General features: G+C 37.0%; 1 protein-coding gene across 2 annotated transcripts in view; it reads left to right on the top strand.

Moving 5' to 3' along the window:
• The window catches only part of LOC117403755 (ceramide transfer protein), a 49,491-nt gene that overhangs the window by 14,213 nt on the left and 15,913 nt on the right, over positions 1–19,365 (top strand). For both annotated transcript variants that reach the window (XM_058988286.1, XM_058988295.1), the window contains exons 3-5: positions 4,374–4,490; positions 18,349–18,456; positions 18,812–18,950. In XM_058988286.1, coding sequence (XP_058844269.1) covers positions 4,374–4,490; positions 18,349–18,456; positions 18,812–18,950 — 364 coding nt within the window. The remainder of the gene's footprint in view (positions 1–4,373; positions 4,491–18,348; positions 18,457–18,811; positions 18,951–19,365) is intronic.

Below are 19,365 nucleotides of genomic sequence, written 5' to 3'. Positions count from 1 at the left end.
GACACTCTTGAATTTACCACCCTCAATTTGAGGAAAAAATGAAACCTCAAATAAATATGCATACAAAACTGACACGAAACAGTGTTGTTGTAGATTAACCACAGAGCTTGTTTATTGTACTGCATACGGTATAATATTTAAGATGGCGTCTCTGTCGTGCACACACTATTCACTCACTCACTTGCGGCATCACGCATTCCAGCAACAGCAAGCACGACACAACACTCCACTACATCAAGCAACATGCAACCCAGCAACCAACACACCATTGACTGCATTGTCAAAACATAACCTACCCATATGGAGATTACTCATACCTGTTTTTCTCCCAATTTGTAAACTGTGGTTTTGCTTTGCATGTCGAAAAATATGGGGGTCTGATCAGCATTTATGATGAGTCCAAGTTGGTTTTGTTTGTTAGAAATGCTAAAATTGTAAAAGCTTCTCTCTGAATTCCTCAGGAAGCTAATGACTGTCCTTTAAAATGGCTGCCTGTATGTCATGGATAATTTGAGATCGAGCAGTAACGTTTTGGTTCGTCTTCTCAGCAGTCAGTCACGTTGCTGCTTGTGTACTCAGGTAGTCATGTCTTTTGTTGGTGATTTTAATAAACGCATCACTATTCTGCACTCGAATTTAAGACACAGCAAAAAATGGTTCAAAAAGTGTGTCTTAAATTCAAAAGAATACGGTATGTTTTATTGTGAATGCCTCTATTGACATTGGAACAACAACTAGTGAAATCTGCATTGAAGCATTAAAGAATATATTATGCCACTAGGCTGCCTTATTGAACTGTTAACACATGCACTGTACTGCTTGTATTTTTACCATTGGTCAGTAAAACTGTCGTCGTGTTATTATTCGGTCAAGGTTAAACTGTTCTGTTCAACTTTTAACCAATTCTAGCCTTTGTGGCCAAATGTCAAATAAAACAAATCACAGAGAGAGTTTGTTATTTTCCAGGTTTCCCGTGGGTGTGCATTGCTGATAAAAGAAATAAAACATTTCCTGTTGCAGTTGCATTGTATTTTGGGAAACCAAGTTTGTTATATTGTCCATCAAGAGAGGACGCATGCAGGCACCTGACCTTTTTGTTTAGTTCCTTTTCAGAACACAATTGGAGTCATTGTAAATACTGTGAATGATAACATCCACATGCATTTAAAGGAATAAGGTAGTTTAATAAAAAAAAAACAGCCTGCAGGTATATTGTTAAATATTTACTTTGTAATTTGGTCTTCGGTCAAGTGAAATCATTTCAGCTCTTAAAAGAATGTGGCTCCTAAGGCAAAAAGTTTCTCTGGAACCCTGCTCTTGTGATCACTCCCACCTCACCAAATTTTTCCACCATTAAATCATCTGCAAGGACCACCTGTGCTGTCTTCAAAGACCCATTTTACATGTTGTTAGTTTTGATTACTATACAGTAAAAGTGTATTTGATTGAATGAGTATTCAATCAAATGTTGATCTGAGGATGCTTTTACCCAGTGGTGCCAGTCAGTGTTGATGTATTATTGCTCACAAAAGCACGTGGAGTAAAACAGCATTAATACTCCTTGGAGGGTTCTCTCTATTAAAAAGGGCTCAAACAGCTTGACCTCTCATAGGTGGAGCATCTCTAATTTGCTTCGGGGCTAAAAATCTTTCATTGTCTGTGCTCTGAAAACATGTGTCTGCTTCTAAAGACAGTTAGTGTTTCTTTGAGGGTTTACAGAGGGCTACACAGTGGTTTTATTTTCTTCAATCTGTTTTAGAATGTTCGATGACCTGCATCTACAGTATCTGGATACTTTTAAACTATTGTATTTTTTTCCCAAATAAAGTGTGGAATGTAAAACATAAGTCCAAAAGACCTTGATAATATGCAAGCATTGAAATGTGTGATGGCTAGACAAAATAAAGATTGTTCTTGTGCTACTACTGTAATATACTGTACAGGTTGTGTAATAATAAGAAAGCGGTGAAATGTTCTATTTCTAAATCCTGTGGTTGAAATAGAAATTAAAGCTTAGAAAAGGCTAATACTATTTTAAAGAATGGTTCCATCTAAAAAAGAATTGATCCTCCCTGCCCACTTAGCACATTTGCAATCCCTGGGTGTTGGTCCATCCCTTAGAGTTTTATAGAAGTGTAATACACACGACAGGGGCCACACCCTACTAAGGGACATATATCTACTACTTGTTAACATGAAAAAACATTTCCACAAATCATTTCTGGAGTTTTGTAGGGAGTAGGGATCCCAAGTCAGGTAGTGATTTTGAATCTACATGGAGGAGATGGATTACAATTGTAGTTTGTTCTTGAAATCGAAATGGAATGTGTTGAGTTCAATGTTTTTATGTTGTGCAGATGATGTGGACTTTAATATAGCCTATTTATTTTACTTCTAAAGGAAAAGGTTGGTTAATTACATATAGTGCAAAGGCCAATTACACTATGTAACACAATTTTTGTTCCTGGGTAGTAAGTGTTATTTCCTAATTGCTTATGCCTCAAAAGTATAGAAAATGGCTATTATTCCCCACAAACTTTGCTTTTGTGACCAGGACAGTGATATTTTGAAATTTACCTATTTCCAATGAGAAAACGGGCAAATTGGTGTCTTTCCGTTCACATAAAGTCAGAAAAAAACAACATATGAATCCAAATTAACATGTATTTATACTAAAATAATACAAAAATGACTACAAAAGATTTAGAAGTGAGTAGTTTTTCGAGATTTACGATTATACTGTAAATCACTTTCACGAATCAGCCCCCAAATGTAGTCTCCCATCATGTTCTCGTTATATTGTCCTTGGTAGCGGCGTTCAAAGTCCAGTATATCCTGGTGGAAGCGCTCGCCTTGCTCCTCCGAGTACGCTCCCATGTTCTCCTTGAATTTATCAAGATGAGCATCAAGGATATGGAGGGACATCCTACAGCCCATTGTGCCGTAGTTCTTCACCAGAGTCTCAACCAGCTCCACATAGTTTTCGGCCTTGTGATTGCCCAGGAAGCCCCGAACCACTGCGACAAAGCTGTTCCAAGCCGCTTTCTCCTTACTAGTGAGCTTCTTGGGGAATTCATTGCACTCCAGGATCTTCTTTATCTGTGGTCCGACGAAGACACCGGCTTTGACCTTTGCCTCAGACAGCTTAGGGAAGAAGTCTTGAAGGTACTTGAAGGCTGCCGACTCCTTATCTAGAGCTCTGACAAATTGTTTCATAAGGCCCAATTTGATGTGCAGTGGTGGCATCAGCACCTTCCAGGGGTCCACCAGTGGCTCCCACTTGACGTTGTTCCTCCCCACAGAGAACTCAGTCCGCTTGGAAGGGTCCACCATGCAGAAGTAGCAGTTGCTTGAGTGGTCAGTGGGTTCCCGCCAAATTCTTGGGATAGCGAACTTCATGGCTCTCTTTTCCCCTCTGTACCATCCTACAAAAATACATTTATTTCACCCATGACTAATGTGTAAGAGATTCTCGCAACATTTTTCATATATGATATATTTTTTCAGTAACATTGAAAATTGTTTAAATTAAACTTTTAAAAATTAACAAATTTTATAACATAAAATTCCGAGCAACAATTGTCCATCTTACCTTCCAGAGTTTTTTTGCAGTGCTCGCAGGAGAAATGAGGTGTCTAGGGTTTGTCTTGATCCCCGACAGACATGCCGAAATATGCCTTGTAGGCCTCACACATCTTAGCAGATGCTTCCACGGAGTACTTTTTCGCTCTTGTCTTGATAAATTGGCCGCAGACATAGCAAAATGCATCTGCCGGATGCTTGCAGCCTCTTGATGACATCTCAGAAAAATGCAGATATGTATCCACTTAGGCAGCTGGAACTAAACTGAACTGGTGGGCTTAAGGCCCCTGTATTTATACTACTATTTATATTACTGGAAAGTTCTAGAAGTTACTCCAAGTTTACTCAGCACTGAATCTATCTGGAATGTTCTGGAAAATAGGTAAATTTCAAAATATCACTGTCCTGGTCACAAAAGCAAAGTTTGTGGGGAATAATAGCCATTTTCTATACTTTTGAGGCATAAGCAATTAGGAAATAACACTTACTACCCAGGAACCAAAAAAAAATTAAAAATTGTTACACGGTGTTATTAGTAAAGATCTGTTTAAATGATTGATTGAAAGAGAGTAAAGCTATCATGAATAGAGGGAGGGAGCTTGATTTGTAAGTTATCAACTTGGATAAATGCAAATTGATTTAGGAACACACTTGATGTAAGTTAATTTATATATGTAAACTGGAGGATATGATGCATACTGCCACTAATTTACATTTACAATAACAAATATGTACTTTAATTATTTATTATTATTATTATTAATAATACTGGGTTTTTGTTTTTTTTACAGCCCCATGAGTTTGATGAATGTCGGATTGATATCAGTGTCAATGACAGTGTTTGGTACCTGCGTGCTCAAGATCCAGAGCACAGGCACCAATGGATAGACTCTATTGAACAACACAAGGTATGGTTTTATGTAGTTATGTACAGTAATAGCCTATTTAAAATTGGGTAAACAGAAGAGGTCATTTGAAATATTAGTCAGTGACTGATTTCCTTTGTTCAAGATCTTGTGATGTTGTTTGCTTTACCAATCCCTATTGTGAAACACCCCTTTTCCCTTTTTAATATTTTCAGATGAAAAGTGATCAGGGGTGTTTGTTTGACTTGTGGTTCCTCCTATGATCTACACATTAATGAATGAGTTGCTGGAGCTGTCCCAGTCTAATTGAACTAACAAAGGAACTGCCCAACCATCTGAAACGCTAGATCAATTGAACTAAACACATATACTGTGTAATAATCCAAGCTTCTGGTGACCATACCAGGGTAGCCATTTGTTCCAAAGATTGCTTAATTAAATGTACTCAACCTATTTCTAAAATATTTAATAATTGAGGAGCAGATATGACTGTCTTCTGTCAGATGGCTAAACAAAGGTTTATTTCATAGATCAGAAGCCTGTGCTCCTTACAGTACAGTAGAGCAGTCGGCACATGAGAATACAAGATACATAGAGATAAGAATAGGAATTTGTATTGTACATCAAAAGGTGTAAGGGCACTTGAATCTTTTTTATTTTTTATTTTTTTAAATTATGATGCACTTTGTTTTAAGGTGTGCAATTGTGCACCATAAAATGTCTCTTAATTATGAAATTGCTTCTTTTATGTAGAAAATGAAATGAACACATTGATAAATAAGATGGTGGCATACAGCATTACCTGTCATCCGCTGCAAACATGTCGTTAAGGGCGTATTTATCAAATACTCTCTCAATTTGCTTAAGGGGTTTAATTTTCCTTTGTCACATTTGTAATGCAAGTTGATAACTGTAACCAAGGAATAACAGCTTGGCTTAAACAGAACACTACAATATCTTCAAAGTTAATAATTTGATGGCAGTAAAACGAGCAAGTTTCAACCAGCGTTGCTTCAGCTAGTTTTCCCCGTTTGTCTATTAATGTGAGACAGACTTGCCAGTTAATAATAACCGTTTCACGTTCACATTGTTTTATACTCTAGTAATTCCGAACATACAGATCACACACTTTGAGATAACACAGCTGTTATCTATGAATTTCGCAATCAAGTTCAGTTACCAGCGTTTTCCAGTAAAAATTAATAACCACTGCTGCATTGCTTTGACCTCTGGACTACAGTATATGAAAGATGCAGAACACACTTGGACCACCTTGGTTATTGGCTATCCAGATGTCTTGAGAATGTACTACTGTGTCTGTGGGTACTAGGCTAGTTCCATTGTGAAGTGCAGTGCAGACATCTCTGTTTCTCTCCTTGTACTGCACCTTATGTTACAGATGAGATGTATCGTTGCATCTTTGCTACTGCAGTACAGCTTTAGTAGAATTGTTTTTTAGTGCAATGAGAGCTAATAAATAACCACACCGCAGGCCATATTCCTATTAGTTGTATGTGAATTCGACCAACACTGATATTCTGAATCTTTTCACAAGTCAATGTATCTTATACAGTAACATTTTACAGAACACAGGTTTAAAACCTGCTGTAGCTTTAGAAAATGCTGATGATAACTGGGGTCTTAACAATAGGCTGTTCTGACTGGTGTGAGGATAAGATGTGAATCTTTCAGAATAGAGAACGACACATTTGTCAGTGAGATAATACCAGGCCAGTTTTAAGATTCTGTTCATTCAAGCTACAGTTTGTTCTTTCATATTTCTTGGTAATGCCTTATTTAAATGTATTTGTTTCACCCACTACAGTACGCATGGCTTCCCTGTAGAATCCCCAAAAGAGCTTGATGTAATTTGGTTTTGAACGGTTGACACCCTCCTGGCTTTTTGCAATGCACTTTACTTGACAGTACAAGGTATCTGCCTTGCTGAACATATAACTGTTGAATCTCATGGGTTGGCTTATTTGGGTACTTGGGTACATTTTCTTGCTACCGGTGGCCACGAAATTCTTGAAAATCTTGTACCGTTACAGAACAGCCTGGATTGCTCCAGCTGTCCTAAAGAATTTCCTGAACTTAACTTAGTGTGGGGTGTAGAGTTACTGTAAGGGTGTGTCATGAGAACAAGAATCGCTAAAGGGGGAAAAGATCAATATTTTGTAAAGGTGCATCATTATAGCCTTCAAGCACTCTGTAGCTGTATACAGTAGATTATTAATCGGGACCTGCTTTACATTGACTCCTTGTGTTTAAACAAAAAATAAAATGCTTGATTTGATATTTAAATTAATGGGTTATTTTTCTTTCACATTTACTTCTAAGTCTATTAAGTCTGCTTCATTTAGGATCAATACTGTGTTTTTATGCACCACTGATTTTTTTAATAAAAAAATCTATTTAAAAGTGAATTAAAGCATTGAAAGTTATCCCTAAGATACAACCTAATTAAAGTATGGGGTTGAGGAAGTAATACAGTAGCAGCAGGGCCATGGTCCCAAATGTTTAGTTTCTTCAACTTCAAAGTAAAAAAAAAAAAGAAGATATGTTAAATGAATTAAAACCACAGGAACTGTTTACTGCAGTGTAGCTGACCCATCTCCCTGTAGGCGACTGGCCACGAATGGATGATTAACAAAGAACCTTTTTTTTGTTTATTCATCATCTGTTTAGATGCACAACCATGGAAACCATAGCAGCACTCTACTTGCAGTAACTTGAGTTCCATTGTAAAGCATGTAATGTGGTCGTGTCTGCTGTACTTGCTTTCTTATTTTGCAATTCTGGTTTCAGCTAAACTATCTCATTACTTAATTGAGTCTTTAAGGTTTTTAGGCACATAAAAATATTCTGCGAATTGTAAATGTGCTACACGATTTAACCCATAATAAGCGAATGTTCACATTAACCATGTCTCTGTTAAGCGGGGTTCTGTAAGCTGATTTAAAACGTGTATTAATTGGTAAATAATGGCACTCGTTAATTTAATTATGAATCGCTGCGGTCAAAGGAAGAGTGTACTGTAATTCAGCATTTTTGTAAAAACATGCTATTAATGACATTGCCAAGAACATAATTAATAAATAAATAACTAGAACAGCTCCAGGCTCTTTACCTCTTAGCTGCCATGGCTGGTTGGTGCGTTTTGTTCATTATTTGAAATGAACGTTATTCTTCCACGTCACCGCTGCATTGGTGGCACGGAAATGTTTTGAAAAATGATCCGGTTGGACAAGTGCCACCAACTAACTTGGAGCCATGATATCTTTGTGTGTGTGTGTGTTTGTATTTCACTTCATACTACAATACTCTAGATTTACCTCCTAGTTCATTTATATATATATATATATTCTGCCTGTTAATAGTAATTACAGGAGCTTTTAAAAGGGACAGATTTTCTGTGCACACCAGGACTTGTGTACGGGGGAAAAAAAGGTGTCTCCCTTCTTCTTTTCTGTTACTCTAATTGTATTCTTTCCATTATTATTATTATTATTATTATTATTATTATTATTATTATTATTATTATTATTATTATTAATATTTATTTTCTTTTTGTCTATCTACTTATCTTCAGCATTACGTTACTCTGGATTGTTGGGAGATTGTATGTTTATACTTTATATGACTATTGGAGCATAGAGGGTTGTCCTACTGTACTCTGATTACTTGTTGTGTTTTTTGTAACTATAAAACAAATAAGCAGATTATTTAAAAAAAAAAAAAAAAGTGTCAATCCTCTAGAAGGAATGGTCCCTTTCTGTTTTTTATATAAACAGACAATGCATATACACAAACATGCATGTTGATTATTTTTTTTTTTTTCCTTAGGTCAGTAAAAGGGAATTGCATTTTTTTCAAAGCATCATTTCCACAGCATAACAGTGAATGAGAAAATGACACATTTTTAGAGATGTCCTAAGGGACGACTTCTGTTGCATTTGAATCATTTGTAACTTCCCTGTTGCCACATTTGCTTATTTTTCATTATTATTTCTTAACATGGTGCTGTCAGGCATTCACAAATGATGTGGTAATGGACATAAGCTTTGTAAATGCATCAGTCCAAAGGATTAGCTGATTTTTTAAAATGTATTTTTGTTGAAAAAAAAATAGATTTAGAATAATAGAAATAGAGAATAATTGTGAGTTCCCATTGGCTCATCTGTTAAATGCTCAAATGAGTCGAATGCAGTGTAGGTCATACGTTGAGGAGCTTGCTGGTTGAAACCTCAAGTCTTCGATGGTGCTAAACAGCTCTTGCTTTGTAATTGCCTCAGTCTGCTGTGCTGACCATGGTCTGACAATTTCTGATCCTCTTTGTTCTGTTCAGAGCTAGCAAACAGTTTCTCTTCAAGTTTTCAAGGCTGTCTTATCTTTACCTCTGCCAGCTTTTGTTACAAGACATTATTAAACATAATACAAGTGATAGAAATCCTGTTTATTTCTAACCTACCATTAGGAAACTCCTTTCCAGTGAGGTTACGGGTGAAATGTGGAATGCTCTTCACTCATTACACTCCTTGCATATGTGCTTGGAAAGAGTGAGTCACAAGGCAGGCAAGGACTCTGAGTGCTTGCTGACTCACAGTACAGCTCAGTGCTGCTCCTCTGCACTGCAAGCACTACTGAAACTTTCATACAAGTAACTGGGAGCTGCTACATTCCTGAAATACCCCTCCTATTCCTGTCCATGCCAACACATAGTTGTAAATACAAGCCCACTGCCAATTTGCACACACGTTTTCCCGATCCAATACTGTATGAGAGTAGGGATGCATCCGTCTACAACATTGTTCTGCTCCGAGTCGCATGAGGTGATTTCTTGCTGTGTGTTTCTCATTTTGAGAAACCATCCTCTCTACTTCCTTTTAGGTTAAAAAAGGGTGATTGAAACTACGTCTATATACCACCACCCCCTTTTCAAAAGTGCAGTCCAGAAGCGGACACCCTGCATTACATTTATGTGTAAATGTATATATACAGTGCAGTATATGTACAGCATGTAGAAGATAACAAAACTATTTCATTATCATGGAGTTATCTCTCTGTAAAGTTATTTGTTGCTGACAGTTCAAATGGGACACATGTTCTGTAAATATTGGAGTCAAGAGGTTCAAATGCAAGACTTCACATTAAACAGTGGCTTATTGCAAGTCCCAATAGTCACACATATATGCACTACAGCGTTGATGCTGCTTTCCAGAGGGTTTTAACACTGCCACCTGCATGCCAACCAGGTACAGGTGGTACTGTATATCTCTATAGGACTTCCTGTTGGTCTTACAAAAAAAACAAAACAATACTGATTGGATCAAGCCCAACCATTACAGACAAGGAAATGTGCCAACTCAACTATTTGAGGGCATGCAGTGATAATGTTGACTTTAGTCTGCCATGGCCAAGCATGACATTGGCATCACTGCTGTGTAACCAAGGCCACAGAAGCAACTGACATTCACCTTCTTAATTAAGGATTTTGGAAATCAAAGTATTTTTTGACCTCTTCCTTTTAAAAAGCATTGCAATCATGTTTATTAGAGGGTAAGGTTATGGTAAATCAGAATTAAAAAAAAAAAAAAAACTGAAAAAATAAATGAGAAAACAAATGCATCTTGCTTTGATCACTTTAAGAATACTTAACTGTCTGTTCACTTTTTAAAATTCATGTTGTCAGAATTGCACATTCTTATATATATGCTCTGAGCACACTTACACACGTTTAAGGAAGACAGATGTTTTAAACGCCTCTAAGTGGTTTTGTTCGTGCACTGGGCATGCTATATGTCCAGACAACTTTATCAAGAAAATCACACAGACTCATTTCATTTGAAGTTTTAACGAATCAGAGCAGTATTAGTACTCCTTCGATTTATTAAATGCTTAATCGTGGATCGAGTGGTTGCAGGCCACTTTGGATCCCTGCTAATAGGCAGTGCCTTTGCAGGTATAACAGCATTAATACTTCAATACAGGAATACAAATATAGTTATCATATGCTTAGCCCTTAGGCTAGCCATGCAAAAAGCTAAACCGCCAACTGCTAAATCTTACAACATACAATATCATTCTCTTAAGACTAAAACATAATTTCTGTACCTTATAGCAATGCATCCAATATAAACAAAATATAAATTCAAATATATGCTTACCTTCCAGTATATGGAAGTGTAGTGTAGGATATATGAAAAATAAAAACTGGCAGAGACTTCTGAATACAATCAAACAGCAATCAGTTTTTCAGAGACCCTCAGAGCATGGACCACGTCAGCTTGCAAGATCAAGTTCAATGGTATTTAAAGGGGTCTTGCTGTGGGCTTATGTATGATTTTCCCTCCATTGAATACATCAGGAGTCCCAATTAAAACTGAATTTAACTTAATCTGGGTCCATCAAAGAACCGCACATCCTTGCAACCGAGGCCTTCCATGCAAAGGATCTTATAGCACAAAAGGGACGTGCCAGAACCGTCTGTGACAATATCCAACTGTACACTTGTTTATTCAGATAATTAGTCTTACAAATACTTTTTACAGTAGATGTAAGAAATGAATACAACATTAAAAATAATCTGAACGTTGGGATTCATTTATTTATTTTTAAATAAAGGGTTTGTGTCATGATTGTATATTTCTGAAAATATGCATCTTAAAATAAGCTTAACATCAGGGAGAATGGTCAATGACACAGAGTGAAGGTAGTCTGGCTGTGCTTTTATGTAGCTGAAACCCAGGAGGAAAGATCTAGATAATCTCAGTTTTGACCAATAGTAACCTTTGGTTTAATGTCTCTTTTAGGCAGACTTTCTTTTCTCTATCGCCCTCTTGTGAGAAAAACTTAGATTGCAATCAAATTTAGTTTGTATTTTTTTCTTTCTAATGCATAGTGATATGTTGTTCTGTACCTGTGAGTTCCAATCCAATCCAATTATATTGGAGATGGTTAAAATAAAATAATAGCATGTTACCTCTAGAGGCCCTAACAGTATCTGCTCTCTTTGATTTATTATGTAGGATGTAACGACAGTAATAATAATAGAGGAGGCACACAATACTGCCTTGTTTGTGTCTGAAAGTTACCTAAAAGTGAATTTTATAGCAAAGGACAAAACAAATGGTTTCTTTAAAAGGGAGCACACACCTAGACTTGGGGTTCACATATACGAACATGTCTTTTGCTAATGAATTAGCATTGCATACGATTATTGTACTGTGATAGACTAACTTCTGAAGCTAACCATATTCAGAACACTACTGTGTTGGTTTTAACTTGTTGAGCCCTTTTTCTTAAACGACAAAGGTCCTGTTAACACAGTGTGTGGTTTTCTTGTGTAGACATTATAAAAAAAGTCAGTGTAGGTGAAAATCAAATCTCTGTAAAGTAAGTTCAGATCTTTGTGAAAATGTGCAGTGAAGCGTTTTCTCTAGGCTTAACTTGAATGAATGTCTAACTGCAGGATTACAGTATTAAGCGGATGAATGAATATTCAGTCGTTGGGGAGATGGTAATTAACATCTCAAAATGATTTCCTAAAAATGCAGTACTTTCGCAGATGAAATTGGTCTCAAATGAACCGACCTGAAATAAAGTTTAATATCTGGTGTCGGATGTATATTATCCATTCCATTTGAGTTTCTTACAGTAGGCCATCGATACACTACACATAGATTGATCACAAAAAAATGACAACTGAATTGCTGTTGCACACTGGAAAATTGACAATTATTTTAAGCAATTTCCACTGGTGATTTTCTGAAAAGATTTGCTCTTTCCTTATCTTCGCCATCTTTTGTTCTTGCGATCTTTATATGCTGCACATCTAACATCCCATAAACATTTTCTATCATGAAAAAAACAACCAAGAAATACATGCTTAATTGCTTGTGTATCTCCTGACGGACTCCTCATTGCATTTAATTATTTGATTTGATCCTGTGATCACTTTGAATGAGAGGGGACTTCCCAAAGGAACTGGTATGTTTCTCCTTTAAATTATCAAATTTGTTTCCATTGAAGTTGATAAGGATGTGATATGAAATGTTTGAGCTATTTGATGTATAGGTCAGTAGAACCTGTTTCTAACTGTGAAAAGGTTCCTGTAATATGAACCTGCTATCAGTGAAGGAAACCCCATAGATGCAGACTGTGTGTCTTTTAGCAGATCCACTATGCTCAGCCCTATTAGAAAGCGTGGTCTCACTCACATCCTCTGAGACTTGAAAGCGCCCCTGAACCAAAGACGGAGAATGCTTTATGCTTCTGGTTTAATAACATCCTTTCCGATTAGCACTATAGCAAGAGCTTCCCCAACCTCATTATATGTAGGAGTTTTTACCCAGTTTTGCTTAATAGCTTTAAAATGCTTTTTTTCAATTATACTTTCTTTATACTTGTATCACAAGAATGTCAGTACTGTGAGGCCAGCCACTTCTACATTAGTACTGGAGGTGAGGGCTTGGGCTGGTTTGTAGGGATGTGCTTTTGGTAGGTTTTTATGAACATTTAAATGCTTTGCAATGTCAGCGTTTAAACCTTATCTACATACACACACTCTTTATATTACATTCTGATACTGACAGCCCGGGTTAGTATTGTCTAAGCAAATAGACCCTAAATAAGCAAATAACGTTTTAACATTGCAAAGACTTAACTACAAAGTAAAACAAACAAAAAAAAAAAAACACGTACACATTAAAGTAAAGTATATATTGAAATGTTTATATTTATGATTGTAGTTAAAGTTGCTAGTGATGATATAACTTCATACTATATACATGATGAACACATTTTTGGATAGTATAATGTTTTTAGAATAGTGTGTTTCTTAAAGGTTCATTTAACAACAAAAAACAGGAACCTATTATGTTTTTTTTAAATTTTTTTTATATAAAGTAACTTTGCCCAAAATTATATGTTTTTAAAAAAAAAAAAAATTAAAAAAGAGACGAACATGACCCACTGTACAGCGCTAATGCAGAATGCTACAGGAAAGCGAAAGCGAGTTGTACTTACAATTGAAAAAAGTTGGAAATACTTTCACTTCTGGAAAAGGTAATTACCAGGGATAAAATAGCACAATATTTTGGAATTCTAAAGAGCACTGTGACTGATATTAAAAAGTCTGCCTCAGATCTAAAAGTTTGCGGTCTTTGATAGTACGGGTGGGATTTTTGAGATCTATTGTTGCTCGAGACGAGTACTTGAGCATTACAATTAAAAATAATAATAATAATAATAATAATAATTAAAATACATTATTGGGTTGGCAGAAATGACAAACTGACACTTTGATCTCACATGATGTGAAAAAAATACTATTAAATAAAATTACAGTTACCGTAATGTGTAAGTACTGTAAGTCTTTCATATAGAAAAATGTGAGACCTAATTCAGTAATTCATATTGTGTATTGTCTTATGTTTAAGTAGCCACAAAACTGTAATTATGTCAGCTACAGTATATGCTTGAAACTTTGAAATGTGAAAGCTGTCTACATGCTCTTGTTAAATATGCCGAGACCACACCAACTGAAAACAACTGGCTTTAGAAATGACTTGCTGTTATCGTAATGCTTGGCCAGGATGCAAACTAAGTACTTGGAATGTGTCTCTGGTCTTGCTGAAAGTTTTCTAAATTAACTGTAAGACTTTGTTACCTTTTAATAAGGCTCTGGTTTTAAGAGCTACTGTACATTAGGTTAAAATGCTTACATTTGGCATCATAAGAAATCATGTAGAGACCTCTATGGTGCCTGTTTGTTTTGTTATCTTGGTTTCTTATGACCATATACATTTCATTTGTGATCCAACATCAAAATGGTTGTTAAATGATATGAAGTCAGTAACACATTGTCAGGTTACATTATGTACACAGATGAGTGCAGTTTAGTCTGTAGACCTCTACAATACACAACTGTACAAGTGATTTGTTTTTTAAGCTGAGTACCTGTCCTACATTTCTAATAATGAAGCAGAAACATGTGGTGTGAGATTTGCTTTGCATTTTTTGTGCACAGGAGAGCATTCAGGATAACCTTAACCAGGATAAGGACTGCATTTCCTGGTGGAATATTGAATTCTTTACGGTAGCTGCTCAGAATTTATGATACTGACCTGTAGTGTTGTCAGAAGTATAAGGTTGCCCACCCAGTGAATAGAGGGGTCATTACACAGTCGTGATGAACACTCCTGCTGACTCATAAAGGTTGCAGAGCAGGTTTGTGCAGCTTGTGCCATCTTTCAAAAAGGCTGTATGAAACCCATTTACAACTGCTTAATTCTTTGGACTGAGCAATATGTGTCTGTATTAAGATTTGTATTTTAATTGCTGAACAAATATGTATTAAAAAAAAAAAAAAAAGAAATCCATCTCACAAACCCGATTACTGTCACATTTTGTGCAGCCTGTCAAATTCTGCGTGGCTGGACTTTACTAAGTAACCACAGAATATAATTAATTTCCAACGCAACTAGCAACCAATAATCTCAGCTGATAAACTGACATTTTGTGCAGCTTGTCAAATGTTGCGTGGATGGTCTTAGCGGGATACAGTTCAGTTACGAAACACCAGTGGGAGTGGAAATCAGTGGATGAAGCATTTTGCTGGTGAACAACTCATGGATTATTCATTGTTACTATTATTTATGTATAATTCATGGGCTCTGCTCTCCAGGGCAGCATCCATGTTTACCATCTACTGTAGCAGCTTGAATCAGAAATGCAGTACAGTATCTGCATTTCCAGTACACTGCTGTTTTAGAATGGGATTGCGTTATACAACATGCAGTGTACTTTTCCCTGAGCCAGTTCTGCTCTGCTAGTGTGATAGTGACCCAGTTTAAGAGACCCAGAACCCATAGATGAGGCTGATTGGAGACGAAGGTATTGAGAGAGAGCAGCATCAATGCACAGAGCCACTCTGTCACTGGGCTCCTGATGCTCGGTACCACTCCCAACACCAGCGCTTGCACTGTCTGAGACTCAAATGAATTCCTGAAGCACGGAGAACTGAGCTGCTTGCTGTGTTTAATTGACAAACCGGTCAGTGCTGTAATGGATCCCACACTGAGATGTAAAGAAGTGGAGAAGGAGCTGCAGTGCAGTAACAATGTCAGTTCACGAGTGGTGTAAGGCCACAGTTTGTGCATGGAGCTCAGGCTGTTGGCAGTGCATCTGGATTTGCTCATTTGGCTAACTGATTTTAATTTTGTGATGCGAAGAAGCTTTCGTCCGACATTCTCCCTCCCTGGCTTACTCACGAGAGGGGGATTTCTGCAGTGAATGGTTAATGATTTTCCGCACCGCAAGCCATGCGTGCAGAAGTGATCTGCTTTGCTTTACCTGCTGCAATAGTAGATTGGTGGGCTTTTGCGTGCTGCATGCTTTCAATATAGATATGTTATCAACGTTAAGGCCTATTGCATGAACTGTATTGGAGATACATGCAGTTTTGTTTAGTAAATGTAAACTGAACTGTGTGTCTGGCTGTTTTCAGTTAGCTACTTTGAGATGGCTCAACTGCTGACATTCAGCTTGCTTTTATTCAGCATGCAAACGTGTCTTGAAGAGCATGTCAGTACTTTGAGAACAGTTTCATTAATCTAGTGCTCAGTAAGCTGCTTCTTGGTGCTGATCCAGAATTATTGCTGTGGTGTTATTTATGCTTGCTCAGTACTTCTTTGCATATTGTTTAAGCAAAATGTGATTTATTGTTTTTCCATTATGATCCACTCAAGCAGTTTAGATAATTTAGTTGAGGATGCATTTTCTTTAGCAAAATATATTGGTAGGAGTGCATTAAATGTGTTGAGTGCTGGAAAGTCCTAAAATAGCTAGTGAAGCAACACAGCTGGTCTTACCTGTATCCTGATCATTCGAAGGAACCCTGAACTGCTTGTTTTAAGATTTTACCCATTGCCCAACTGAATAACCATACTGAAGGTAGGTACAGAAGACACTTTTACTGAAGAAAATCACGTTAAGGGTGTGATTTTGAAGGATTCATTCATTTAGTTTTAAAAAGCATTCTTAAAAGCTTATAGCTACATTTTGTCCAATTGCAGTAGATGTGAAATTGCACCGCACTGACAGACATTCTCATGATCCCGGGAGGAATAGTTACTTTTGGCACATCTAGGGAAGGGCTCATATTTCAGAGGCTGATATTTTATTATTGAGAGTAAAACCAGAAACACTAGTTTGGTAAGTTAGGCAGTGATTGGCAAAAGATGAAAGGAGTAAGTAGGTGTGTGAGTGTATAGTACTGTGAACTGCATGGTACAGATGTGTACAGTCACCGACATTTGTACTTTTTACATTTTCATATTTAACTAGTTTTACAGTATACACTATGAATGAGTGTTGCTATATTTCAAAGTTTGGTTGCCACAGGATTCAGTTTTTCAAATATTGTAGCCATTTAAAAATACAATTGTCCTAACAAAGCCCCAGATAGAATCGGCGGGGATTCTAGTTTCATGCTTGTTGTTTAATTGTAGTGTGCTGATGGCTGAGCTGGTTCAGTGCTCTTTCTCAGCTCCCACTCCCTGCACTATCTCTCTTCATTTTAACCCTTTGAATGCCAGGGGTGATGTAACTCACCATTAGCTTCCTTATACTTTACTCTCAAAAGGAGATGTACCAGTATTTTGGAATGATGCGAGAAGGAAGGAGTCGTCACGCGCAACTCGAGAAGGGGGGGCGTGCACTTCAAAGAGGAGTGAGGCGTGAAAAGAGTGTAGTGTGCAAAAGGGGCATTTTTTTTTTTTTCTTTTGCCTCTATCTTGCTCCGGCAGTCAGAGTTAACTAAATTAATGATTAAATGAAATAAGTATTTAAAAAACACACACAATTGAAAAGGCAGCTTTCTTGCAACTTGGAGTAGTGCCTTATTTGTTGCATGACTGCACAGAAAACCCCCTGTTTATATTTGGTGCATCATTGCATCTGTACGACATATTATGTGCTTTCTGTCCTAGACCCAACTAGAGGTCATGTGACTGTCAGGCTGCCATGTTGTCTGGGGCTGTCTGCTTCAAATCCCATGCGAGTTTCAGCTGCCCATTTCCTCTCCCTCAGTATGTAACAGAAATAAAGGGTTCATCTGCACTGAGCATGTTTAACTTTTTTTTACTACAGTACTGTATCTGAAGGCTTCTACAGAGGTGGTTTCTGTTTGCAGGTTTTATTTATTGTTATAGGCGGGACTGCAGCACAATTGTATCCAATCCTTTCTAATTGTTTGACTGGCTGTGGCCAGTAAGAGTGCATCTCTATGGGCTTGTTAATGTATGATGATAAAGAGATTAACAGCTGGAAGGTCAAACCCATTTAAAGCAAAGAGATACTGGGGATTTGAAGCCTTCTGTTAGAAATTCCTTATCCTGTGTCGTGTTTTTAAGCATCCCTACAAGGGGATCCTAAATGTCTTTGTAAACCCAATTCTGTAGATAGCTCATAAAATATTTCAGACGCAGACTTCATATTTTCAGTGATGTGGCTCTTCTCTGGGCATATAAAGACTGGACTCTCTTTAGATGTTGGCATCATACTCGGGACCAAGCTGAATTCTATGATGTCAGTGTTTTTCACATGATTCTACTTCATGTTTACAAACCTTTCAACATGATGTTCTAATGAAAGTTGTGTTTATGATTGGGACACCTGAAAACCTGGAGCTCAAAAAAAGCTGTTTCATATTTTAATAATGTTAAAGCTACCTTTTTAAAGTAGCTTATTGTTTTCTGTTCCTAACTACTGTAACAAAACATCTGATCTGCGTTCCTTCAGGAGCAGGCTACATATTCTGTACACAGATCTAATAAGCTTTACCTGTAAGCAAGCTGTTTGTATTCTATTGAATGGCATGTTGTTGTTTTGATTTTAGGCAGAATCTGGCTATGGCTCGGAGTCAAGCTTACGACGCCAGGGATCCATGTTGTCTCTCACGTCTGCAGCAAGTAATTACTCTGCCACGTCCACATCATCGTTTAAAGTGAGTGTGAAATAAAATCCTTCAATGAATAACATTTTGCTGCATGCTTTTCCATCTATTAGAGTTACCTATAAATATATGTTTGCTCTATAATAAACAGTGCTAAAATAACTGAAATAAAATGTATTTGATTTTCAAACAGTATTTTACTTTTACTTTTAAATGCATTATCACAATGCTTATTTTATGTATAAATAAACAATGATCTTGCAAGTACAACACTTAACAAACAATGAATTTAAATTGATAGTATTTAAACACTTTCTTTTGGAAACCAACCCGCACTTTCTGACAAAAACCCCATTGACCTCTGATAGAAGCACTGGGTAGTAATAGAGTTGGTGTTTATTTTCAGAAGGGGCACAGTTTGCGTGAAAAGCTTGCTGAAATGGAGACGTTCCGAGATATTCTTTGCAGGCAGGTTGACACCCTGCAGAAGTACTTTGATGCCTGTTCCGATGCCGTTTCCAAAGATGAGCTCCAGAGAGACAAAGGTAATGTTTTAAACTGAAACAAAAAAGCTCATTCTCGAGGGGATTTTACCTTTATTGTGTTCAGGCTGGTGTATACCTTACAGAAGAATGTGGCTCACGCTTGCATGTTCTGTGTTGCAGAGAACGTGTTGAATAAATAAGAAAATATTGACCTCAGGAAGACGAACGGATCTACCAGTATGTTAAACCGTGTGCTAAAAGCATCCTCTTCATTAGAAAATGAGTAGCTAATTTAAGTTGAACTGCTTGGGTAATATGAGGATTGACTGTAGACGTGAAGCATTTGTAGGGGGGTTCTGTAGAAAACCTTAATTATACAATTTAGAAAATATACAGTTGTAGTCAAAAGTTTACATACCCCAATGGAAATGTTATAATTTCTAGAAATTTCTCAAACAAATAATTCTAGGAAAAA

The sequence above is a fragment of the Acipenser ruthenus genome, chromosome 2 (assembly GCF_902713425.1).
Source record: "Acipenser ruthenus chromosome 2, fAciRut3.2 maternal haplotype, whole genome shotgun sequence".
NCBI lineage: Eukaryota > Metazoa > Chordata > Actinopteri > Acipenseriformes > Acipenseridae > Acipenser > Acipenser ruthenus.
The sequence above is the reverse complement of the archived record's forward strand: the minus strand, read 5'-3'. Positions and strand labels throughout refer to the sequence as shown.